Source organism: Gorilla gorilla, chromosome 12 (genome assembly GCF_029281585.2).
Source record: "Gorilla gorilla gorilla isolate KB3781 chromosome 12, NHGRI_mGorGor1-v2.1_pri, whole genome shotgun sequence".
Taxonomy (NCBI): domain Eukaryota; kingdom Metazoa; phylum Chordata; class Mammalia; order Primates; family Hominidae; genus Gorilla; species Gorilla gorilla.
Window position 1 is genome coordinate 123,951,504 of NC_073236.2, and position 26,813 is coordinate 123,978,316.

Genomic DNA, 26,813 nt, shown 5'->3' on the forward strand with positions numbered 1-26,813 from the left:
CTTAAACCATGCCAGGAGTCAGGGCCCAGCCTCCAATTATAGCTGTAAAAACCACTGCACTCCAAAAAATATGTCACAGAGCCACATGGCAGAGGAAACCTGGATCAAACCTGGAAGGAACAAAATTTCAGTTCCATCTACAAAATAATGCCCTCTACAACAAGTCCCCTGTACCAGAGCTCACAGTCCATTGATAACACATGCTGTTTGATGTGATTGTAGGGCAGGGAGTGTACTTGGCCAGAACCTGCCTCTACCTGGCACCATGTTTAAATCTAGGCACTTGGATCCCTGTATTGACCTGCCTTCAGCCACACCTGGCCCCCAGAAGCCAAGGGGATGTATCTTCCAGGTACAGGATGAAGCTGGTGAAGGGGGAACTATAGGTAAGGTGGAGTGGGCTCCATTTGGGCTCTTTCTCCAGGGCCCAAATATTAGGTCAGCCTCCCTTTCCCTGACAATGCTGCAACATGCCCAGTGGACAGGAGGAAGCAATTCATTTTCCCAAGGGCTGTGCCCAGGTGTCTAAATTGAGTGACCAGGTAGATGGCAATGATAGAGACCAATACAGTGAATGACTCAGGAAAGACAGGTTTCAGGAGGAAAATGATGAGTTTAATTTGGACAAGTTGCATATGTGTGCCTTTGGGACATGAGAAAGAATATAATAGGAGCTAGAAATTTGAGACTTAATAAAAACATACAGGACTGGACGTCATGATTCCCAGCCTTGGTTGCACATTGAAATCACCTGGGAAGTTCAGAAAACTTTCGTTGGTCTGTAGTATGGCCAGGGCACTGGGATTATTATTGTTATTTATTTATTTTTATTAATTTAACTTTTTTTAAATACTTTAAGTTCTAGGGTACATGTGCACAATGTGCAGATTTGTTACATATGTATACATGTGCCATGTTGGTGTGCTGCACCCATTAACTCGTCATTTACATTAGGTATATCTCCTAATGCTATCCCTCCCTGCTCCCCCGCACCGCACGACAGGCCCCGGTGTGTGATGTTCCCCACCCTGTGTCCAAGTGTTCTCATTGTTCAATTCCCACCTATGAGTGAGAACATGCAGTGTTTGGTTTTCTGTCCTTGTGATAGTTTGCTCAGAATGATGGTTTCCAGCTTCATCCATGTCCCTAAAAGGACATGAACTCATCCTTTTTCATGGCTGCATAGTATTCCATGGTGTATATGTGCCACATTTTCTTAATCCAGTCTATCACTGGTGGACATTTGGGTTGGTTCCAGGTCTTTGCTATTGTGAATAGTGCCACAATAAACATATGTGTGCATGTGTCTTTACAGCAGCATGATTTATAACCCTTTGGGTATATACCCAGTAATGGGATGGCTGGGTCAAATGGTATTTCCAGTTCTAGTTCCTTGAGGAATCGCCACACTGTCTTCCACAATGGTTGAACTACTTTACAGTCCCACCAACAGTGTAAAAGTGTTCCTATTTCTCCACATCCCCTCCAGCACCTGTTGTTTCCTGACTTTTTAATGATCGCCATTCTAACTGGTGTGATATGGTATTTCACTGTGGTTTTGATTTGCATTTCTCTGATGGCCAGTGATGATGAGCATTTTTTCATGTGTCTGTTGGCTGCGTAAATGTGTTCTTTTGAGAAGTGTCTGTTCATATCCTTCACCCACTTTTTGATGGGGTTGTTTGATTTTTTCTTGTAAATTTAAGTTCTTTGTAGATTCTGGATATTAGCCCTTTGTCAGATGGGTAGATTGTAAAAATTTTCTCCCATTCTGTAGGTTGCCTGTTCATTCTGATGATGATTTCTTTTGCTGTGCAGAAGCTCTTTAGTTTAATTAGATCCGATTTGTCAATTTTGGCTTTTGTTGCCATTGCTTTTGGTGTTTTAGTCATGAAGTCCTTGCGCATGCCTATGTCCTGAATAGTATTGCCTAGGTTTTCTTCTAGGGTTGTTATGGTTTTAGGTCTAACAATTAAGTCTTTAATCCATCTTGAATTAATTTTTGTATGAGGTGTAAAGAAGGGATCCAGTTTCAGCTTTCTACATGTGGCTAGCCAGTTTTCCCAGCACCATTTATTAAATAGGGAATCCTTTCCCTATTTCTTGTTTTTGTCAGGTTTGTCAAAGATTAGATAGTTGTAGATGTGTGGTATTATTTCTGAGGGCTCTATTCTGTTCCATTGGTCTATATCTCTGTTTTGGTCCCAGTACCATGCTGTTTTGGTTACTGTAGCCTTGTAGTATAGTTTGAAGTCAGGTAGCATGATGCCTCCAGCTTTGTTCTTTTGGCTTAGGATTGTCTTGGCAATGTGGACTTTTTTTTTGGTTCCATATGAACTTTAAAGTAGTTTTTTCCAATTCCATGAAGAAAGTCATTGATAGCTTGATGGGGATGGCATTGAATCTATAAATTACCTTGGGCAGTATGGCCATTTTCATGATATTGATACTTCCTATCCATAAGCATGGAATGTTCTTCCATTAGTTTGTGTCCTCTTTTATTTTGTTGAGCAGTGGTTTGTAGTTCTCCTTGAAGAGGTCCTTCTCATCTCTTGTAAGTTGAATTCCTAGGTGTTTTATTTTCTTTGAAGCAATTGTGAATGGGAGTTCACTCATGATTTGGCTCTCTGTTTGTCTGTTATTGGTGTATAGGAATGCTTGTGATTTTTGCACATTGATTTTGTATCCTGAGACTTTGCTGAAGTTGCTTATCAGCTTAAGGAGATTTTGGGCTGAGACGATGGGGTTTTCTAAATATATAATCATGTCATCTGCAAACAGGGACAATTTGACTTCCTTTTCTTCTAATTGAATACCCTTTATTTCTTTCTCCTGCCTGATTGCCCTGGCCAGAACTTCCAACACTATGTTGAATAGGAGTGGTGAGAGAGGGCATGCCTGTCTTGTGCCAGTTTTCAAAGGGAATGCTTCCAGTTTTTGTCCATTCAGTATGACATTGGCTGTGGGTTTGTCATAAACAGCTCTTATTATTTTGAGATACATCCCATCAATACCTAGTTTATTGAGAGTTTTTAGCATGAAGGGCTGTTGAATTTTGTCAAAGGCCTTTTTTGCATCTATTGAGATAATCATGTGGTTTTTGTCTTTGGTTCTGTTTATATGCTGGATTACATTTATTGATTTTCGTATGTTGAGCCAGACTTGCATCCCAGGGATGAAGCCAACTTGATCGTAGTGGATAAGCTTTTTGATGGGCTGCTGGATTCAGTTTGCCAGTATTTTACTGAGGAGTTTTGCATTGATGTTCATCAGGGATATTGGTCTAAAATTCTCTTTTTTTTGTTGTGTCTCTGCCAGGCTTTGGTATCAGGATGATGCTGGTCTCATAAAATGAGTTAGGGAGAATTCCCTCTTTTTGTATTGATTAGAATAGTTTCAGAAGGAATGGTACCAGCTCCTCTTTGTACCTCTGGTAGAATTCGGCTGTGAATCCATCTGGTCCTGGACTTTTTTTGGTTGGTAGGCTATTAATTATTGCCTCAATTTCAGAGCCTGTTATTGGTCTATTCAGGGATTCAACTTCTTCCTGGTTTAGTCTTGGAAGGGTGTATGTGTCGAGGAATTTACCCATTTCTTCTAGATTTTCTAGTTTATTTGCATAGAAGTGTTTATAGTATTCTCTGATGATAGTTCGTATTTCTGTGGAATCAGTGGTGATATCTCCTTTATCATTTTTTATTGAGCATATTTGATTCTTCTCTCTTTTCTTCTTTATTAGTCTTGCTAGCGGTCTATCAATTTTGTTGATCTTTTCAAAAAACCAGCTGCTGGATTCAGATTTTTTGAAGGGTTTTTTATGCCTCTGTCTCCTTCAGTTCTGTTCTGATCGTAGTTATTTCTTGCCTTCTGCTAGCTTTTGAAAGTATTTGCTCTTGCTTCTCTAGTTCTTTTAATTGTGATGTTAGGGTGTCAATTTTAGATCTTTCCTGCTTTCTCTTGTGGGCATTTAGTGCTATAAATTTCCCTCTACACGCTGCTTTAAATGTGTCCCAGAGATTCTGGTATGTTGTGTCTTTGTTCTCATTGGTTTCAAAGAACATCTGTATTTCTGCCTTCATTTCGTTATGTACTCAGTAGTCATTTGGGAGTCGGAGTCTTGCTCTGTAGTGCAGGCCAGAGTGCAGTAGTGTGATCTCAGCTCACTGCAACCTCTGCCTCCTGGGTTCAAGCAATTCTCATGTCTCAGCCTTTCAAGTAGCTGGGATTACAGGTGTGTACCACCAAACCTGGCCTATATTTTTCTTTTGTCTTTATACCTTTCTTGACTATGTAATTTTTCTCATAAATATTTTGATAGGGAGGGAGGGATTATTTACATTTTTCAAACACAAAAATATGTAGAAAAAGCTCTGGGTGAGGTTAGAGGCAAGAGAACAAGCTTTCTGCAGCAGGAAGTCTGGAGGTTTTGTGCAGAAGGTTCCCCTGAGCTGCTTCCTGGAAGACAGGTGGGCTTTGGACCTATGAGACCAGGGAGATGGATAGAGGAAAGAGAGAAAGCACGGGATGGGCAGAAGCTTGAGGTGGAAGAAACTTTAAGTGGTGGCCTCACTGAGCCAGGACCCACCCCCGCCCCCAGAGACCTAGGTCTGGGCTCGCCCCCATCCCCAGGAGTGCTGGATCAGCACCCATGCAAAGCAGGTGCATGGTTACTTGTTACCAAGGCTGATGCACAGATGGAACTCTTTGAATTGATTCAATATGTCTATTGAGTGTCAATTTCTCCCAAAACCATGAGGAACTTCATCATGTTCCCCGTCCTGGGACACCATGGATGATTCCCCATTGCCTGGAGATGATCCTTAGACTCAGTCCATCTGTCTCACCTCATGCTCCAAAATGCACTTGAGCCCTGAACATGCCATGCACATCCACGCACCTAGGTTCAGGCTGCCCCTCAGCCCACAGGCTTCTCTTGTTTCTCCATCCAGCCAGTCCTTCTCCCTCCGTCAAGGCCACCTCACATATTATCCCAACCAGAGACGGCTCCTCTGGCCTCCTATCCCACTTTCCATGCTTCCTCCTTACCTAGGTGATGCTCAGAGTCATCTGCACTCCTGGCTCTTCCCCCTCCTTCCTCCATCTCATCCACACACATATAATCTGCACTTCTAGCAGCACTGGATGTAATAGCATGGAGTTTTACATCTCTCTGTGAAGCCCTCTGGATGCCTCTACCAAGGGGAAGTGTTATATGGCTCAGGAGAATTTAGGGATTCTGTCATTCATAAAATTTACCATTTTATTTTATTTTATTTTATTTTAATTAATTTATTTATTGAGATGGAATTTCACTCTTCTTGCCCAGACTGGAGTGCAATGGTGCAGTCTCGCTCATTGCAACCTCCGCCTCCCAGGTTCAAGCGATTCTCCTGTCTCAGTCTTCCAAGTAGCTGGGATTACAAGTGCCCACCACCACACTCAGCTAATTTTTGTATTTTTGGTAGAGATGGGGTTTCACCATGTAGGCCAGGCTGGTCTCAAACTCCTGACCTCAGGCGATCCTCCCGCCTCGGCCTCCCAAAGTGCTGGGATTACAGGAGTGAGCCACCTCACCCAGCCAAATTGACCATTTTAATTCAAAGAAATTGAAACAAAATTGCATTTCTTTGATCATGCATTGAGGTACCATCCTATGGGTGGGTGGGGAGCAGGGCACGCTCGGAGCTCTGCACCTGTGGAAAGCACTCCCTGCCCCCCAAAACTGCTGCGTTCTCCACCAAGATAGCTTTATGAAGTAGACTCTTCCAGGACTCTCCCCCTGCCATCTGCATATTGAAGAATCCCTACAACAAACTTTCATTCCCAAACTCCAGGCCCTTTGACCCTTCTCTTAATAATATGCACATGTCATTAACATGACAGATCCTATCCCCTTCAGGAGGCCCTGGAGCTGGGGAGCATCTTCAACTGTGTACTTCATACTCCTTAAATAGGATTTTCAGGATGTATAAGCTGTTGTTGGCTGGGAGATAACGGCAGGGTTTCTCCCAAAAGCTAAATATATGTAAACACCTCTTTTAAAGGTCCCTAAAAGGTCCACTTGACTTTCCATCCTGTCCCTTTTGTGAAGGAACACACCTTCAAAGCCTGAGGAATGTCATCCCTCCACCCTCAACAAGAGATGCCAAAATGCTTTCACACTGCCAGAGCGAAGCAAAAACCCACCACAGGGAGCAGTTAACCTAATGGAATGTGCTAACAGCAAAATTATTCCATCGCCCTCAACCCAGGGAAACAAGGTCCGAACCCATTTCTAGGCACCTGAACTTGCAGCTTCTCTGAAGAAATGAGGCCCGACTACCTACAGAATCTTGGGGAGGATTTTATTCTGGATGCTTCCCTGGCTTCTCCCTAGACAAGCCCACACCCAGAGAGCTTTAGGGAGGCCAATGCCCTTACTGACTGCGAGGGGGTTAGATTTATTTATTTATTGTTGTTGTTTTGTTTTGTTTTGAGACAGAGTCTAGCTCTGTCGCCCAGGCTGGAGTGCAGTGGTGGGATCTCGGCTCACCGCAACCTCCGCCTCCGGGGTTCAAGTGCTTCTCCTGCCTCAGCCTCCCAAGTAGCTGGGAGTCCAGGCCCATGCCACCATGCCTGGCTAATTTTTGTATTTTTGTAGAGATGGGGTTTCGCCATATTGACCAGGCTGGTCTCAAACTCCTGACCTCAAGTGATCCACCTGCCTCGGCCTCCCAAAGTGCTGGGATTACAGGCGTGAGCCACCCTGCCAGGCCAATTGTTATATTAATTTGAAAACTGCTCCTTTTGGCTCCTTGCAGAGACCTGAATGAAGAATAAAGAGCAAAGCCAGTACCACAGTGCCTCTGAGATGTAATATTTGTCATTCATCAGAAGGAATAGAGTGAGGGGCGGTCAGTGGAATTCTGGTCGCTGGCATTTGTGCAGGACCTGCCACCTTTGCACTCATTATTTCCTGAGAGGCCAACAGCATCTCAAAAGGAAAAGAGAGATTTTCCCTCTCTTGCCATCTCAGGTGCTCTGAGTCACTCAGTGAGGTTTCCAGAGCTCAGATTCATGTGGCCTAACACCAAGACAATGTTCTTTCCAGGCTTGCTTGGGAAGGAGCACAGGTCTGTACACAGCTTGGCTGACCCTCCCACTCTGCAGCATGGTGGAGCCCTTGGCTGCCTGTGCTGTAGAGTTTCAGCCTGGGTCTCCAACCCCACCACAGGGAGCCTTGTGAAGCAGGTTAAACTGTGGTGAGAAAAAGCAAACACTGAAGAGAGGGAAGAATTGGGGGGCGGGGTGGGGGTGGGGGGTTGGAGGGCTTTTTTTCCGATTGCCAGAGACTGACACAGGACACAGGACTTTCCAGTTTTGTTTTTGCTTTTGTTTTGGTTTGAGATGGAGTCTCGCTCTGTCGCTCAGCCTGGAGTGCAGTGACGCGATCTCAGTTCACTGCAACCTCCGCCTCTTGGGTTCAAGCAATTCTCCTGCCTCAGCCTCCCAAGTAGCTGGGGTTACAGGCGCCCGCCACCATCCCCGGCTAATTATTATATTATTAGTAGAGACGGAGTTTCACCATGTTGGCCAGGCTGGTCTGGAACTCCTGACCTCAGGTGATCCACCCGCTTCGGCCTCCCAAAGTCCTGGGATTACAGGCGTGAGCTACCACCACCAGCCTGACATTCCATTTTAAAACCAGGACAGTCATGGGCAAACTGGGACAAGTCAGTCAACCTCGGTAAAGAGAGAAAAGAAACAACATCCCTGCAAAGAGACTCCTCCCCCTCAAATGAAGACACTGTGGAGACAGCGCTTGAATGTCAGCTAACATCTTATCATATATGCATTTCATGGCAATTTCCACTCCAGTTAGCCAGGCCTCAGCATCCCATGCCTCCAGTAAAGCTGGGGCTTGATGTGCACTTGGGCTAAATGCTGTTTCTTTTCTCCAACATTTGCACCTTATGGCTCATCATGGTGGGCAAGTCCTCACGTCGCTGCCCAGCCAGCAGGACCAGTTGCCATAAGCGAGAAGGCTGCCTCCACGAAGTTGGCGTGAGCTGCAGCAGGAAACTGACGTGCACATTTGTTACCCAGAGGAATTATCAAGTGAGGTAACACTCCAGGAAAAATAACCTCCCAGAAGTGTTCAACAGAATGTGCTCACAGCCATCCCGGAAGTTTATAGTTGAATCCATCCAAGAAAACCTCAGGGTTCATCATTTTAATGAGATGTTTGAGGGAGAGGGCTGCCGGTAGAAAGACGATTTTCCCTCAAAACAGACTATAAAATATTATTTCAGCAAATTCAGAAGAAAGACCAACTTGGAATGAAAACAATATTTCTTTTGAAACCCAAACGTAATTAAACTATTTATAATAATAAACTCAGGTCTCAATTCTGCCCTCTTTACCAACAAAAATGCATCTAACTAAAGCTTCCTTGGTTTCAAATCTCTAGTTTAAATTCCTTGTTCTTCCTGGCTTTATGCCAAAGAAAAGTGGCTAAACCAACCCAAGCAAAAACTCAGGGTGTTAGATGTCTGTTGCCATATTCTATTTCATTCGAGTAACCAAATTAAAAACCAGATTAATCATAGTTTTCCATAGTTCCAGATGAGACAAGCCTGTGTAACCAGTTTGTCTGCACACATTGAGTCTCTCTATCTGGCTTTGAACAATCAGTCAAGTCTTTTCATTGGTTGTCATTATTTAACAAACATTATGAAGCAGCTATTATGAGCATAGCCGTGTTCTAGGGAGAGGGGAGCACCCAGAGGTATGCTAATTGTCTTTAAAGGAGTTTCCCACCTGGGGAAACCCACTTAGAGATGAATCCAGAAAGCAAAACAGTGGAATGGGTGGGCCCTGCTGGACAAGGGCTGAATGTGTCAATATCGAGGGCAATGAGGGTTCTTAAAATACTGCCCCATCTTCAAGTGCTAGCACCTCCCTCCTATATGTCATTTGGTCCTTATGAGAACCTGGTGAGGTGGTGATTATTCTTGTTGTTTTAGAGAGAGACAGTGAGATTCAGAGGGAAGTGATTGACCCTCAGCCATGGAGTTGGTGAATTGCAGAGCCAAGATATGCCCCAGGGCTCCTATCTGAGTCTCTTCCCTGCTGTTGTAATAGAATGCCACAGACTGGGTAATTTATAAAGGAAAGAAATTTATTTATTTTTATTTTTTATTTTTATTTTTATTTCTTTTTTTGGGACGGAGTTTCGCTCTTGTTGCCTAGGCTGGAGTGCAATGGCGCGATCTTAGCTCGCCAGCAACCTCCGCCTCCCAGTTTCAAGCGATTCTCCTGCCTCAGCCTCCTGAGTAGCTGGGATTACAGGCATGCACCATCACGCCCAGCTAATTTTGTAGTTTTCGTAGAGACGGGGTTTCTCCATGTTGGTCAGGCTGGTCGCGAATTCCCGACCACAGGTGATCCACCTGTCTCAGCCTCCCAAAGTGGTAGGATTACAGGCGTGAGCCACCGCGCCCGGCCAAGAAATTTATTTCTTACAGTTCTGGAGACTGAGAAATCCAAGGTCGGGAGACCTGCACCTGGCAAGGGCCTTCTTACTGTGTCACTCCATAGCTTGAGGTGGAAGAGCAAGAGGATGCAAGAGAGAGAGAGAGAGAAAGGCTGCTTAACTCGCTTTCATAATAAGCCCACTCACTCCTGAGGTTGTAACCACCCAGTGGGTTCACCTTGTCTGCTGTTTAGACACAGCCAATTTATAAAGACAGGGAAACTGCAATAGAGAAAGAGTAATTCATGCAGAGCCAGCTGTGCGGGAGACCAGAGCTTTCTTATTACTCAAATCAGTCTCCTCAAGCATTTGGGGATCAGAGTTTTTAAGGACAACTTGGTGAGTGGGGGGAAGTCAGTGAGCCAGGAGTGCTAATTGGTCAGAGATGAAATCATAGGGAGTCGAAGCTGTCATCTTGTGCTGAGTCAGTTCCTAGGTGGGGGCCACAGGATCAGATGAGCCAGTTTATCAGTCTGGGTGGTGCCAGCTGATCATCAAGTACAGGGTCTGCAGAATATCTCAAGCACTGATCTTAGGAGCAGTTTAGGGAGGGTCGGAATCTTGTAGCCTCCAGCTGCATGGCTCCTAAACCATAATTTCTAAACTTGTGGCTGGTGTTAGTCCCACAAAGGCAGTCTAGTCCCCAGGCAAGAAGGAGGTTTGTTTTGGGAAAGGGCTAAACTATAAACTAAGTTCCTCCCAAAGTTAGTTCAGCCTACGCCCAGCAAAGAACAAGGACAGCTTGGAGGTTAGAAACAAGATGGAGTTGGTTAGGTCAGCTCTTTCACTGTCTCAGTTACAATTTTGTAATGGCGATTTCAAGGTCACTAATCCACTCCCCCAATAAGCACATTAATCCATTTGAGAGGGCGGAGCCCTCATGACCTGATCATCTCTTATTAGTCCCCACCTCCCAACACTATTGCATTGGGGATTAAATTTCCATCATATGAACTTGACAGGGCACATCTTCCAACCAGAGGGTGTTGACAGACACTGCAGTCTTGCAGCCACCTTTAAAGCTGCAGCCATTGCAAAGGACCAATGACTCTGGATCCTCAAAGTTGACAGGGAGCCCCAGAGATCACTGACTTCAGCCCATTCTACTTATAGACAAGGAAACTGAGCAACAAGAAGTTACTTTCCTATTTCAAGGTTGAAAATAGTCAATAACTGATCTAAGACCCAATCCAGGGGCTTCTTCCAAACTAAGTGTTTCTGTGACTCAGGATTGCCTCCCAGTGAACCTGGAACAACATTTTTCCAGTGGAGGGACTGCTCTTTTGTCCTCTCTCAGGAAGATGGCTGAAGATCTGAAGATAGCCTGAGCCACAAAACAAGAACACACAAAATTCAACTGATGTCAAGCTTTGTGAAAGAGTGGGCCTGTTTCCCCCACCCTACCCCAAAGTTCTGCTGAGAATCTCAGGCCCACTGGAATGCAGAGAAAAGTTGATTTTGTGTTGCCTCTTCCGAGCGAATCCCATTGCAAATTGTCTGTAGCTATCGGAGGAGTTTGTGCTGTGTGTGCTCTCCAAACGTGCATTGTACCAATAGGTCTGTGTGCTTCGACCATAAAAAGGCTCTGTTACCTCTCCTGGTCAAAGGTTTCAGGATGAATGTCTTGTAGCTTGATACATCAATATCAAAAGAGATCAGGTAACCCTGGTCAGTGGCCTATGAAGAGATTTCCTTTACAAGTAAGGAAAACTAATAAACCATTGTAGAAGGCGTAGATGTTCTGCGGCACTCAAATTCCTAGGCTCCGTCTTAAAATAGGCTTCAAAGCTCACATTCATTTGTTTCCAAGGTACCCATTTTCAGGTTTTGTAAGGCCTCTTTTGAGGAACAAAAGTCCGCAAAGTTCTTGTTAAACTCAGGCTTGTGAATTTCTTCTACCGGTAAATGTTTTTTTCTGAAGGTTCTTTGCCCTGGTAACATACTGAGGAAATAGAGAGAGGAAAGACCCCATCAACATCAAATCATATTATTGAGCAGACTTAAACCACACCTGTCACATGCCAGACACTATTCTATGTGCTGTATATAAATCAATTGAAGGTGGGGTGCAGTGGCTTATGTCTGTCATCCCAGCAAAGGTAGGAGGGATCACTTGAAGTCAGGAGTTTGAGACCAGCCTGGGCAACATAGTAAAACCCCATTCCACTAAAAATGGAAAAAATTTGTCGGGTATGGTAGTATGCGCCTGTAGTCTCAGCTACTTGGGAGGCTGATGTGGGAGAAACGCCTGAGCCCAGGAGGTCGAGGCTGCAGTGAGCCGAGATCAGGCCACTGCACTCCAATCTGGGCAATCAGAGTGAGACCATTTTAAAACATATTAATAATGATGCCAACCCGCTAATAATCCCAGTGTTATCCCCTCGTTGTACCAGTTGGGGAGCTGCACAACCCGGAGCCTGTGAGTTTGGGAATCAAATTCAAGCCCAGGGAGTCTTTAACTTTTTTTTTTTTTCTTTGAGATGGAGTTTTACTCTTGTTGCCCAGGCTGGCGTGCAATGGCATGATCTTGGCTCACCGCAACTTCTGCCTTCCAGGTTCAAGCAATTCTCCTGCCTCAGCCTCCTGAGTAGCTGGGATTACAGGCATGAGCCACCACACCTGGCTAATTTTGTATTTTTAGTAGAGACGGGGTTTCTCCATGTTGGTCAGGCTGGTCTTGAACTCCCAACCTCAGGTGATCTCCCCGCCTCGGCCTCCCAAAGTGCTGAGATTACAGGCGTGAGCCACCGCACCCGGCCAAACCCAGGGAGTCTTAACTTCAGATTCATACCCTTTTTTTTGAGACGGAGTTTTGCTCTGTCACCCAGGCTGCAGTGCAATGGTGCGCTCTTGGCTTACTGCAACCTCCGCCTCCTGGGTTTAAGCAATTCTCCTGCCTTAGCCTCCCGAGTAGCTGGGATTACAGGTGCCCGCAACCACACCTGGCTAATTTTTTTGTATTTTTAGTAGAGATGGGGTTTCATCATGTTGGTCAGGCTGGTCTTGAACTCCTGACCTCAGGAGATCCACCTGCCTTGGCCTCCCAAAGTACTGGGATTACAGGCATGAGCCACCATGCCCAGCCCAGATTCATACTCTTAACTATTATGCTCAATGGTGTCTCCTCGAGACAATGAACGGAAATTGGTGGGGTACATTTACCAATGTCCAGAGGGAGATAAGGGAAGATTTTTTATTTTTTATTCTTATTTTTTGAGACGGAGTCTCGCTCTATCACCCAGGCTGGAGTGCAGTGGTGTGATCTCGGCTCACTACAACCTCCGTCTCCCAGGTTCAAGCAATTCTCCTGCCTCAGCCTCCTGAGTAGCTGGGATTACAGGCACCAGCCACCATGCCCAGCTAATTTTTGTATTTTTAGTAGAGATGGGGTTTCACCATGTTGGTCAGGCTGATCTCAAACCCCTGACCTTGCGATCCACTTGCCTTGGCTTCCCAAAGTGCTGGGATTACAGGCGTGAGCCACCATGCCCAGCCAGAGATAAGGGAAGTTAAGCACTGAACCGAGAAGCTTGAGGCCTGAGATCTGGTTTCTGAGCAAGCACAAGAGTGCCCAGGGCAGGATGCTCTCCCCACAGGCCCTGCCCCTCAGCTCCCAGGACCAGATGCGCCTTCCCTGAGCCTCCTACCTCCGCTGTTGGCATCCCTGAATTCCTCTAGCCTTTCTACTTATTTTTTACGGCATTTGCCACCATATTAGATGCTGTTTAATTTATTTGCTTATTATGTTTATTTGTACAGCTGTCACTCTCTGTTAGACTATAAATTTCAAGAAAGCAGAGAAGATTTGGGAGAGTTTTGTCTTTTTTGTTCATTGATGTCTCCCAAGCACTTAGAACAGTGCTTGATACATGGTAACTGCTAAATAAATATTTGTTGAGAGAGAGAATGGGGAAGAGGGAAAGAAAAAAAGAAAAAAGAACGCTTCCAGGCATGGCAGTGTGTGTGCACCTGTTGTCCGAGTTACTCAGGAAGCTGATGCAGGGGGATCACTTGAGTCCAGAAGTTCCAAGCTGTAGCACCCTATGCCTACTGGATGTCCACACTAAGTTTAGCATCAATATGGCAACTCCTGGGAGTAGGGGACCACCAGGTTTCCTAAGGAAGTATGAACTGACTGGCCCAGGTCAGAAATGGAGCAGGTCAAAACTCCTGTGCTGATCAGCAGTGGCACTGTGCCTGAGATTAGCCACTCCACGCCAGGCTAGGCAACACAGCAGGACCCTGTTGCAAAAAAAAAGAAAAATAAAATAAAGGAAAAATAAAATTCTCACAAGCAGACTGTAGGTGCCTCCCCTGAAATGGGAGAGTAAACTAGTTGGCTTCTATGCCTCTTCCAAATCAAACAACCTCTGATTTCGAAAACAACTCACATCAGAATTTCAAAACATAGCCACCATAGGGATTAATGAAACTAAGACTCAGAAGACCAGATTCCCTCACTTATAATGTGGGAATGTGATAAACTGGTCAAAAATCCTCAAGGATTTTTGAGACTCAAGCATACAAAAACTTGGGAAGCTCTGCAGTGCTACACAGGGGTGGGAGGCATTGCAACCTTTTTCACTATGAGTGTAGACCATCTGTGGCCTGAGGCAAGTGTCTGAGCTGCCACAGGCCAGGCCAGGCATAGGCTCAGTGAACCCAGGCAGAGGACCAGCTTCCTCCTTCAGATAGCCCCAAACTCAGCCACTAGGCCCCTCATATGCTTTCATTCATCAGCCCCTCAACCCCAGTGCCTCTTGGTTTCTCTTCTTGCCTTCTATACAACCCCCAGGGCTTTAACTCTCTTGCAGACTATGGGCTTCTTGTAGACAGTCCTCTATGAGCATTTTATCTTCACTTCCTCAGAACTGCCAGCACAGTCAGTACCAGACACTCATTGATGTCTAAGGGATGTCTTTTCCCATCTGAATTAGCCCAAGAGCTTGTGAACTGGAGTTGGTGGGAGACCTACCCATAATGGAAATCCTCTCCTCGCTCCTTCCTCTGTTACCGTCTATACTGCTGGCATCTGCTAAGGCTCTGTCACCTGTCAGTCACAGGGCAGGTGCTCAGAATCAGAGGCAAATGAGAGCCCTATCTGCCTTAAGGGAGCCCACAATTTAGGGGGTCCAGGAGGTGCGTAAGGCAGCTAGAAGATAAGTGCACAGAGGCCAAGGGCTGGGAAAGGCCTACCTGGGGGTGCAAGATTGAGAAGGATTTCAATTAATGGAATCTGGGTAACTAGAAGGAGGGATGTGGTGAAACAAGTCACGGATGAGAAACAGCCAGAGTCCAGCACATGGAGGGCCATGGGCAATGGAGCTGGTGGGACCGGGTAGAAGTGCCTCTGTGCTGGGCTGGAGAGTCAGGACTCGATTCTGTAAATAGTAGGGAACTGTTGGAAGTTTGCATAAAGAGTAGGTGGTTTAGAAGGGTTAATATGGAAGCATGATGTAGGTGGACAGGCAGGCCAGGAGGTGGGGAGACTACAGTGTGGGCAATGAGAAAGTGAATGTTATGGGAAGGGCACTGGGCGGGTAATAGGAGACACCGGCTCTAGTCTCCCTGGGTTAAGTCATTAATTCCAGGTGGGATCCCGCACCCTCATTCTGTGAAATGAATTTCAATGAGATGATCTCTGTGCTTCGTCTCAGCTCTATCGTTTATTGATCTAAATGATGTAGAGCTCTTTCCCGGTCTCAAAACTGCTCTTGGAATGCAGAGATGGTTTTTCATGTTATTGAAACAACTAGTTCAATTCTTCTGTGACTACAGCAATTACTTTATAGATAATTGCAGAGCTAAATTTGGTGACATTCCCTCAGCTAGGTCAGAAAAGGCAAATATGGGATTTTTTCACTTTAGTTTTAATCCTTTAGGGGCATATTTGTGGTCCACCTAATGCAAAAACGTTTCATGTTATATACTACATTATATACATTAAAAAGATGACTAACCTAACAATGGAAAATAAGAAACTGTAAACATTTAGAAGAGAATGACCACTGGAGATGTTAGAGGGGGTGGAATTTGGCTCTGAGCTTCCCAGCAGCCCGAGCAAAAAGAGAGCATAGTAGGAATTGTAGTTTAGTGGCCTCATTCATATGAACAGTTTTCTTTCTTCACGGTTAAGCATTCCATTTCATTGGACACACTCAGGTAGGCTCCTTATGGGAATCACAAATAGAGAAACTGGGATGACTGAGCTGGGCTTCAAGAATCTTAGGTACACAATTAATGTGAGGTTACTTAACTTTCTTTTGGCTCTTGCACACACAGAGGGGCAGAGGCCGTGAGTGATTTGGGGCCTGTAAAATGCAAACGAACAATAGTTTTTTGAATGACAATTCAAAAAGAAGGGGTGCATTATTTTTTAGTCTGGGGATGGGGACTAGGAGAATTAAAGGGCATTTTATCTTATTTTCTACATGGCGAGACCATCAGAAAGATGTCCATAGTAGTATCACCAACCTCGCATCTCAAGGGTGTGCGATAAGCAGGATAAGGAGGACTGAGTTCTAAACTCCTACTTGCCTTTATAAAATGACCAAAGCGGCTGGGCATGGTGGTCCACGCCTGCAATTCCAGAACTTTGGGAGGTCGAGGTAGGTGGATCACAAGGTCAGGAGATCGAGACCGTCCTGGCTAACATGGTGAAACTTTGTCTCTACTAAAAATGCAAAAAATTAGCCGGGCATGGTGGCACACACCTGTAGTCCCAGCTACTCAGGAGGCTGAGGCAGGAGAATCGTTTGAACCCGGGAGGCGGAAGTTGCAGTGAGCCGAGATTGCACCACTGCACTCTAGCCTGGGCACCAGAGTGAGACTCCATCTCAAAAGAAAAAAATAAAAATGACCAAAGCAGACAAGGACACGTGGCTTGGTGTCTCCCACATGGCTTGGTGTCTCCCATCTCTGCCCCTGACAAACTGTGTGTCCAGGCAAGCAAAGCTGTCTCATCTCTGGACCTGCTTTCTTCTCAGTGAAGCAAAAGGACTTTTTCTTTTTTTTCGGCTCACAGTTAAAAATCTGAGATGAAAAAAACCCTAGAGAAATAACCGAGTACAACCTGACACTCCAAAGAGAAATAGGTTATTTGTACACTTTTAGTTCTGAGAAGCTGCTTACAAGCAAGGGTCTTATGTCTCAACAGGTAAACTATCTCCTTAACACACATGTCTTGGCTCTGTCTTCTGGAACCTGCAAGATTGATCCCATTTCCAAAGGGGAGCCCAAGTAGCCAAGACACTGCTGTGTAATAGGAATGGCAAGTAGAGAGCCATGCCACCCATATGGGGTCTCCACTGTGACCCCAGGGTCTCTCCTGCACCTGGTGCTTGCTCTGGACTACATAACTGTCACTCATGAATTACACTTCGGTGAATCAGGTTGAGTTCATTCAAGGGAGGAACCCATTTCCATCTGTTTATTCTGCTTACTATGCTTAGCCTAGAACCTCCACAGATCCTAGTGAACATTTTTAACAATGAATTCTTGGAGACAAACTATGCTCTACCTTAAAATAGAAGACTGTCTGCCAATGGGACGAATACTACCAAAGCCCAATACAAGCGAGTTAAACAACCCTGTGGCTGTTTTTACTTTTCTTTTAAAGGGACTGATCTGAGGTCTCAGCTTAATTCCACCAAGGAGCCACGGTATACAGAAGTGCTCTGTAAATTATCAAGTGCCATTGCTACAATGCACACAATAGTCGCTAATAACATCTCTATTCTGCATAATCTTGGAGAACTGCCTTAATTTCCCCAAACTCAGTTCCCTCCACCTTAAGTGGGGACAATGACTCATGCCCCCCAACCGGGATTGTACAGGTGCAAAAAGGGCTATTTATGGAAACCAAATTCCCTCTATAAGTTATGGATTATTTATGGTTGCTCCTTAAGGGACAGAGTGCAATGCCATTAAGGAAAAGGTTGAGTTGCATCATTTAATTTTAAGCTATTTATTTTCATAAACATGAGGTATTTCAAAGTGCTATAAGATGCAGCACTAAATATATACATTTTGAAGAAATTAAACACAGAACTTTGCATTTACCCAGTTCTATGCACCAAACATGAACAAATACATTAACAGGAAGAAACAGGCTAGGAAAAAGGCATATATATATAGTAAATTTCTTTACAAAAGTTTCTTAGTTCAAAAAGTGATAAAGTAATATCTACTCAAAACTTTCACAACTCATTTTCATACGAAAATATAAGTATCAAATTTAGTTATGTATCAGCGTCATACTAAAGTATACAGGCAGTGTAAGAATTAGTACAGTACATAACAGAGATTAACAATATATTTGTATACAAAACATGCTCCTCAAACATTGAGGTATTATTACAGTACTTAGGTATGAACTTCCAGTCTAATACTGGCCGCAAAAGCCACCTCTCATTACCCAGGATGTATACAAAAGGCGGATGTGTCAATGGTATTTACAGAAATGTTCCCCAGGGGTATCAAATGGCAAACCCCTTATGTGGCATCTGCTGGAACTTAAGCACCATTTTAAAAAGAAGGAATGACTTTCTGTTGTTTGGAAACTTGGAACACACAAGGTGACTTCAACAGCCCCAGAGGCTCCCAACCGTCACCAACGTTTACCGCTGTCATGGAGGTGAGGTGGAGGAGGCTGCAGGGCCACCCAGCATCCTGGGATGCAGGCTCTCCAAGGTCCCAGCAGAACCCCACACTGCTGGTCCTACTGCCCACCCAGAGCCGAACTCGACAGGGGACCGATTTGAAAGTAAACCAACATTCTTAATGTCAACACAATGTTTGTTTAAAAAAAAATCAAAATGTGCAAAGTGGCAGTGACTGTCCAGTTTTGAGAAGCGTCTAGCAAGTCCGAGCGTGTTCAATTTTCTTTAGCAACTGCTGCTGTCTTGCCTGCAATTTTTCCTTTTCCAGCAAAAGCTGGTGCTCCTCGGCCTGGAGGGAGTGGACATACTCGGTGGCCTTTTTCAAAATGACCACCTTGGCGGCCTTCTCATTCTTTACCAGCTCCGGCACGTGGTCCCTGAGCGTGAGAAAGCTGGACCGAAGGTCGTTGCGGCGCTGGCGCTCCAGGATGTTGTGGTTTCTGCGACGCTCACTGTCCTCCGAGTCAGAGTTTCGGGGGCTCAAGCTCTTAGCCTTTGGGGGGATGACACTCTTGAGCGGACGTGGGGACGCCTCGCTCTTTATCTTCTTCTGTGGGGGTGCATCCTCACTCTCCATGTAGGGAGATGGGGCGGCATAGTTGTGCTGCTGGTGGATGGGAAGGCATCGTTTGAGGATCAGCTCGCTGGACTGAGCCCTCCCGGGACCCAGGGCTGCGTTCTTGGGACGCACAGTGATGGTGAATGTGGTGACAGCCTTGGTGTTGGAGGAGGAACGCCGCTTCTCCACAGTGACCACGTCGATTTCCTCCTCTTCATCTTCCTCTTCATCATCTTCATCATCTGAGAGAAAGATGCTAGTTACTCTCATGTGAGAACCATTTGAATGAAATTCACATATGTATCCATGTTAATATGTATGCTTATCTGTCTCTTCCGGCAGACCCTGGCAGACTGCTATTTTTATGGGTCCATCAACATAGATGTGGACAGTTATGTATTTGTTTTAGATCTCTTTAAATTAAATATATCTGTAGGCCGGACGTGGTGACTCACACCTGGAAATCCCAGCAATTTGGGAAGCGGACGCGGGCAGATCACCTGAGATGAGGAGTTCGAGATCAGCCTGGCCAACATGGTGAACAACCGTCTCTACTAAAAATACAAAACTTTGCTGGGCGTGGTGGCATGCTCCTGTAATCCCAGCTACTCAGGAGGCTGAGGCAGGAGAATGACTTGAACCCGGGAGGCGGAGGTTGCAGTGAGCCCAGATCATACCACTGCACTCCAGCCTGGGCAACAAGAGCAAAACTCCGTATCGAAAACAAAAACAAAACAAAAAAACCCCCCATACATACATACATACATATACATATATGTATGTATATTAATTTTTCTTCCCCATACCCCAACTGTGCTTTCAGCCTCCATTCAAGACTTTAGCAGGTGGTAGAAATAAATATAAAGAACTTGGCCTTTAGGGTCAGACAGAATCCTGGCTCCACTGCAGACTAGTTGCATGACCCTGGTCAAGTTACCCAGCCTTTCTAAGCCTCTGTTTCCTCAGCTATTAAATGGGGATGATACCACTTTGACAGATAACATGTAGACTTAGCATAGAGCTGAGCCTAGTAGACAGATGCTCAGTAAATGGTAACTTTTATCATAATCACCAGTCTGCCCTGTGGACTTATTTACATTTCTAGCTCCACACTTAAAGAGTTGAGGCCTCTCATTTTAGGAGCCTCATTTAGCAGTTTACACATGGTTGTGTTTGATTTTAAGTCCTTAAACAAACTTGAGGAACAATTTAATTAACTGAAGAAAAAAAAACAACTTTTCGTCCACAAACCTGAGTTTTATACAATAAGCAGTTTTTCATTTAACAAAGATCAAATCTTAACGACAAAGCCATAATCCACAGTTGGTATAAACCCCCGAATGGGAGCAGCTCTCCTCAAAGCCACCAATAATAACAGCAACAACAAAAACGTGTAGCATCATGTGCTCATTCTTCCCCTCTCTCCTCATTGACTACCACGCTGGGGTAGAAAATTATTGTTTAAAATACAAGCATGAAAATCAAAACATATCTTCTGCTTGATCTGAAGGGGACCGGAAAGCTGAACAATTGTGGGATTTGTTCTAAAGCCGAAATGTGAGGCTGTTCCAGTCTGTGGGTCCCTTTAAGCCAATGTTTTGGTTTTCTGCCAAGAAGACAGCTGTTGGAAGGAAGTGCTTCCTCACCGAAAGCTGTCAAGGCGCAGACATTAAAGGGACAGAGCCGTTTCAAACTGGAGGCTTATCACCAAGTTTCCTTCCAGGAGCCTCAAAGATCTCTCCTCAGCCCAGAAGTAAATTTAGGCTTGTTATCCACCTGCATTCTGAAAACACTGGTTTTCAAAGTCCAAGGCGGGTCCCAGCTCCCTGCTCCAAGGACAAGGCAATGCCACCCTTTGGGTTGAGTTCTGTTCGTCCAGACCCCCAGGGAAAGGCTTGGTTTTAACTCTTCCCTTCAGCTTAAGACACAGACAAATGAACACAATAGAACTAATCAGTGAGTCCTCCCAGGATGCGAGCATTCCTGGAGAGGCTGCTGAGTGCCTGCCCTCACCTTCAAGGGCACTGGGTTACAGATACAACTCACATCTCAAATTAGGCCTGGAATTCAGGCTGGAAGACAAAACTAGAGCCAGTTTTCACTGCACACTGGAAAGAGGAGGCCCCTTGAGAATGTACACAACTGCTGTTGCACTTGCAGCCAGCTGCTGAATGGAGGGAGGGAGGGTGCCCCCACCACCCCCAGCCTTTCAGATCCCGGGCCCGCCTGCTGGCCTCGCATATCGCCGCCTGCTGGCCACGCACCAGGAGCAAATAGCCCACCACCCACCGAGGATGGGGGAAGGGAAAGGTACCGACATTTGAAGAAAAAAAAAAAGAATAGAAAATCGGCTCTAGCCATCTGTGCAACCCTCCTATAAGTTCCTGCGCCTTAAACAGAGCTTTGCACAGCCCTTGAATCTTCTCGGGATGTCTTTCCCTCCCCTGACCTGGGCCGGAGAGTCCCTTTCACCCCTGCGCTAACAGGTTTCTGTCCAGGCAGTGCACCCAGCAACCCCCTAAACCCCCACCCGGTTTAGCCACCAACTTTCTCCAATTTTATTCCTCAGACTGCGCTGCAAAAGAGAGGTGGGGGACGGGGTGAGGGCCCGTGATGGCCTAGAGGAGGGCTCCCCAGGAGAGGGTGGAAGGAACTTTAGTGAAGGCGAGAATTGGAGAGCACCCCTTTTGCAGCGGCCTTCTCTCAGCCCCTTCTCTTTACCCCGAGGAGAGACTTGGGGGAAACAGGACCTCTCTGCCCCTAGCACTGCCTCCAAAATGCTCCCCAGGCCAAGACATACGAGCACTAACAAAGGGGACGCGACCCGGGGTCCAGTGCCCCAGGGAGGCAGCCGGACCCGAGTTCGGTCTTTACCTGAATCGCTCAGGGTGTCCTCTCCGGAGGTACTGAGGGCCTTGTGGTCGCCGCCGCTGGTCTGGCGGCCGCCTGGGCGCGGAGGGGCGACCCCCGGGGCCCCGGCTGGGGCGGCGATACCCGCCCCCGTGGCGACCGCAGGGCCCGCCGCCGGGGCACTGGCCGGGGCTGCGGGCACGGGCGCTGGCTCGCGCTTGTTCACGGGAAAGGGGAAGACCACGGCGGGATCCACGCACTCGGCGGCCGGGTGGGCGAGCTCGGCGGGCAGGGCGGCCCCGGCGCGGCCGGCTCCCGCAGCCCCGCCGTGCCCGCGACCCGCAGGGCTGGCGGCGCCGCCTCCCGGGGACTGGGCGGTGGAACCGGCGGTTGGCGGCCCGCGGCCGTGCTGCAGCTTCTCGCTCACGGCGCGCTCCAGCTTCTCGCGGGCGGAGAAGCCGCTCCACATGCAGTCCTGGAGGATGACCGGGTTGGGGGTGAGGCCACCTAGTCCCCCCAGGCCGAACGCGTCCTCCTCGGCCGGGCTGCCCCACAGCTCGTTCTCAAGCAGCATCTCCGTGACCCAGCTCGGGGGCTCGGAGCTGTGCTCCGCGAAGCCACGGCTGGGCGACAGCGGGGGCGTGGGCAGAAGCTCAAACTTCTTCCAGATGTCCTCCCCCGGGGGGGTCGAGTCGGGGCCGCCGAAGTAGAAGTCATCTTCGTCCGGGTAGAAGCAGGGCTGTAGCGAGTCAAACTCGAGGTCTGGGTTCTTGCAGATCATGCCCGGCATGGTGGACGTGGAGCAGCTCGGCATCGGCTCGCCTCCCGGCCGGCGACTGAGGGCTTCTTTCCGCCCCGCTCGTTTTAATACCGGGGGTGCTTCCTTCCCGTGGGGGGCGCGGAAGGCGGGGGCCGGCGCCGACCTCCAACACTGCAACCGACAGACACACCGGAGAGGGTGGGCAAACGGGGCAGACCGAGGGGATAGGCAATGGGCGCCCCCTCTAACCAGGTTCCCCAAGCTTCCCTCCAAGCCCCCCAGTCTGCCCACTGCTCCCGAAGGTGGAGGAAGTTGTGCCTCTCGCTCCCTCCCCCCCTCCCTCCTTTTGTGTACAAGCTGTCTACGACAGGGGGTGGGAGGGGGCATGCAGATGCAGGGGGTGGTGGCGAGGCTCCGCAACTTTGGAAACTGCCATTTCATTCACACAAGGCACTGCCTGGGGGAGGGGGCTGTTACTGGCTGCAGAATTCTAGCTCTCACGAGCACGCAGACAACCGCACTCGCAGCGGTGTGGGGCCGGCTGCTCAGGGAATGCCGACCCAGCTACCGGGAATGGTATTTGGAGTACCTTCTACCCCCTCTGTAAAAATGCAACCTCAGGAGTGCAAATGATAGCAGGGGATTTAGAAAACTTTGCAAATAAAAAAAAAAGCCTTTCTCTAGACAGAGACCAACAACAGACACCCATATCCACAAATCCTTCCCCTCCCCAAATTTGAGCAAACGCCCCTCGGCATTCACCCGCTGCAGGGATACTCCTGCCAATAGCTTATTTGGAAGCTCTCTAAGCCCACCCCTGCTCTTCCAAACCCACAACAACGTCCTCTTCCAGGGAGGGAGAGGCTGAGCCCCTGTTCCCGGGAATGGCAGGGGCGCCCGCGCGAGGAGGGTCGCCGGGAGAGCCGCCTCTCCTCCAAGCTGGAGCAGCCGTGACCCAGATTACGACCGCGGCGGCCTCGCCCTGCCTAATCCCCCCCTCTTCTTCCTCCAGGGGCACCCTTTGGAGAAGAACCCCAGCCTGGGGTGGGGACGCACCGGCTCTCCGACAGCTCAAACACAGACAGATCTTCTAGAGCCGAGGGAATTTCTTTTCGCAGAAGCCATTACTCCCCCCGGTAAGGGCTGCAAAAGGATTAGGGCGGGTCTCCTCTAGCCAGGATGCCTTCGGGGCTGGAACTGGCTTTTCTGGGAAAACCCAGAGATGGTTTTGTTTCCGAAGGAGAAACAGTCCCCCGGGCATATTAGGGCGCCCGGTGCGCACGTCGCAATCCCGTCCCAGGGCTTGCCTTGCCCCGGCGCTCGTCGCTTCCCTGGGCGCCGGGCGGTTTGCAAGCCCTGCTCCTTACCTCCCGCCGACTGCAGGGGATCCGGAGGCGATTCTGCGCGGGTGTCTCCGGGTGGGCCGGGGGGGCGGGGGTGTCCTCGGATGGCTACAGTCTGTGCGCGCTTGCGCCTGGCTAGCGCTTGCTCGGCTCCAACACAGTTCCCAGGAGCCCCCCGCATCCACCCAGCGCGTCCAGACAGATGACTGTCACTGCCTGCGCTTTGAAGCTCGGGGGATATTATTAACTGAAAAATCTGACACACCCGGGGGGCGGGGAGAGAAGGGGGCTGTGGCGCAGACAAGGGGGAGGGAGAAAGGAGAGGAAAGCGGCTTTACCCCGCCCTCCTGATTTCCATAAAAATCAGGGGAGGCGCCAAGGCTTTCGCGCCAAAAGCCACTTGCTTTTCTTTGCAGAGAGAAGGCTGCAAAGCTGGGAAGCCCAGGGTGTGCTCCTCCCGCCCTTTTGGACCCCCGGGCTTGCACCGGCTGCACTCTGAGAACCAGCTGCGCGCGGAGCGGTGCAATGCAGCACCCACCCTGCGAGCCTGGCAATTGCTTGTCATTAAAAGAAAAAAAATTACGGAGGGCTCCGGGGGTGTGTGTTGGGGAGGGGAGACCGATGCTTCTAACCCAGCCCCCGCTTTGACTGCGTGTTGTGCAGCTGAGCGCGAGGCCAACGTTGAGCAAGGCCTTGCAGGGAGGTTGCTCCTGTGTAATTCCGAAAGAAGGCTAGTCCGAAGGTGCAAAATAGCAGGGAGAGGACGCGCCCCCTTAGGAACAAGACCTCTGGATGTTTCTAGTTTCAAATTGAAAGAAGAGGGGCGCCCCCCTTGTTTGAAAATAAATAAATAAATAAGTGCAAGCTACGAGGGTGGTGCCGCGGTGGTTTCTTCGGCCGAAGGCGACACCTCGCGGAGACTGAGCAGAAAGCGGAGCTGCCCGGCCTTGGCGCGGACCTGGAGTGCGGCCACTCCGCAAGTCTCCCGCCGCCCCCGCGGGACTGTCCACGCGTCCTCACCACTGCGGAGGAGGAGGCGGCCTGGCTCTGCTTCCTAGGGGGAATGGGCGTACGTTCCCTGCAGCCGTCCCCAGGGCTCCCAAGTTAACCTTTTCAAAGCCACCATTCTCCCCAGTTATGGGCAGGCGAATCTGATTTACCGAGATGGAAGTGCTGTCCACACCTCCTGAGACCCAATCTCGGCTCAAACAGCTTGATTCCAAACTGTTGAAGGGAAAAAGGAAAGCTGCTGTCACTACTTCGTTTCTTTGTGCCTCAGTTTCCTCAATTGTGAAATGGAGTTCGTAGTGCCTCCTACCTGAGAGTTATGAAAGCTCTTATAAGTCCCCAGCCCATAATAGTTGTGTCAGCTATTATTATGATGATGACCACGACATGCTATTCTTCCGGGGAAAATAACACCCCTCTGTCCAGCAGCAGCATTGGCCCCCTCCCTTCCCGCCACCATCAAATCCTGGCTTTACTTCACTCTGGTCTAGCTTTTCTTACAGGTGTATTTGTTTGCAGGGGGTCAGACATTATTGCCCCTGCCCTCCAAACTCTCCAAAAACAACCCTGATCTCCTGGACAGCCCTCTTCACAACCAAATACACAGTGAGGTGGGATTTTGCCTTGAAAAACATTCCTTAGGCTTGTTTGGAGAGAGGGGAACTTGGCCCTGGGATTGGGGTGGGAAGGCTTCCCCGTCTCTCCCTACTTTTTTCTCCAAACTGGAAATGCCATTCTCCATCGCCCCCATCTCTTCACCTCACCATTGGATCTAGTTAAGGAGGATGATGCTGAGGGTCAGGGGGCAACCCATAAAATGCTCACAGATTAGCATTTGTGAAGGCCTTTCCAGCCCTGACCCTGGACGCCTACAGAGCTCTAGGGAGAAAGATTCCCAGAGTCCTAGGAAGAGGCCCATGAATGCGGATGAGCAGCCCTTCCAAGCACCTTTATTATTGTTATTTCCCTCACAAATGTAAAAGCCTTCATCTTTGCAAAAGCCTTTTACAGCCCCACTTCTGCTTTTCCCTAGCCCCCTAATCGCCACCAAGCCCTCCTGCTGAATTCTCGCCTAGCATCCTGTCCTTTCCTGTCCAGCACTCACCTCCATTTGTAATGATCCATGCCTAGGAGTATTTGTTTAGTGCTCACTTCCGTGACACTGTGGAAGACAGGCTCAGTCTCCCTCACTAACCTGTGACCTGGGTCACTTTTGCTCCAGAGGGGATCCTCACGGCGCAGCAGCGTACCTGTGTATAGTAAGTACTCATGGTATTGTTCAAGACCAAGATCACCGAATGAGTCCTTCTAAGGTGGCCAGATCTTCTGTGGCAGGACTGTGAAAATAGGCCAGGATGGGTTCAGTTGCTCCGATTTAAAGTCCTACCTTTGTCCTTTCTCATCAGATGAATGACCATCACTAGGTCATTCACCCTTTGTCGAGGGACAAGGTGTAGCAGAAAAGGGGGACAGAGGGACAGGAGACCTGGTTACTCTACATGCCTTTGAGCAAATCATTTATACTTCCTGGACCTCAATCTCTAATCTCCTGCTTTTAATGCAAGCCAGTAATTACTGACAAGTCTGAATCTGAAGGTTAACAGAACGATAAAATTCAATATTTATTGGTTACCTTCATTTGTAAGTAGAAAGATAAAAGACTTTGTACATGGAGAAAACATGCTAATGCTGATTCTTAGTCTGCTTATAGAGAAGCCTGAAAATCCCTCTTAAAAATGTTGAAATACTTCAACTATGTGAACACACACAAAACAAATCCTCATATGGTTTCAAAGCCAAGGTTTTGTTCAGTACTGCCGTGGTTTGAATGTGTCCCCCAAAAAAAACACATGTTGAAAGTTTAACCCCCAGTGCAACAGTGTTGGAGGGGAGGTCCCCAAATGCCAGTGGGACCTAGACCCCAGCCAGTGTCCAGGCTCTTGACACCATCAAGAGAATGAATTCAAAGACCAGTTGGAAAATAGTGAAAGTACGATTTATTGCAAAGGGAAAAGTACACACTCAAGAAAAGGGAATATGGGTGTACTTGAGAGACTCACACGAAAGGGGGTTTGGGGCTGCTACCTTTACGGGTTTCTTTAACCAAGAGGCGGAATAT

At 47.8% G+C, this 26,813-nt stretch overlaps 1 protein-coding gene and 1 pseudogene across 3 annotated transcripts; one reads left to right on the top strand and one right to left on the bottom strand.

Annotated features, from left to right (window-relative positions):
• Positions 1-17,464: 17,464 nt before the first annotated feature.
• MYCN (MYCN proto-oncogene, bHLH transcription factor) lies at positions 17,465-23,959 on the bottom strand. 3 transcript variants are annotated; one of them, XM_019021583.4, is made up of 2 exons: positions 23,711-23,946; positions 17,465-18,975 (listed from the first exon to the last, which is right to left on the bottom strand). In XM_019021583.4, the coding sequence occupies exons 1-2, from the start codon at positions 23,865-23,867 to the stop codon at positions 18,371-18,373; spliced, it is 762 nt and encodes a 253-aa protein (XP_018877128.1). In that variant the 5' UTR covers positions 23,868-23,946; the 3' UTR covers positions 17,465-18,370. The 3 variants fall into 3 exon arrangements, with proteins under 3 accessions (XP_018877128.1, XP_055234711.2, XP_055234713.1); XM_055378736.2 differs by lacking the exon at positions 23,711-23,946 and adding an exon at positions 21,608-22,895; XM_055378738.2 differs by lacking the exon at positions 17,465-18,975 and adding an exon at positions 22,213-22,514 and having other exon boundaries at positions 23,711-23,959.
• LOC101144396 (N-cym protein-like) lies at positions 21,973-24,554 on the top strand (annotated as a pseudogene).
• Positions 24,555-26,813: the final 2,259 nt, after the last annotated feature.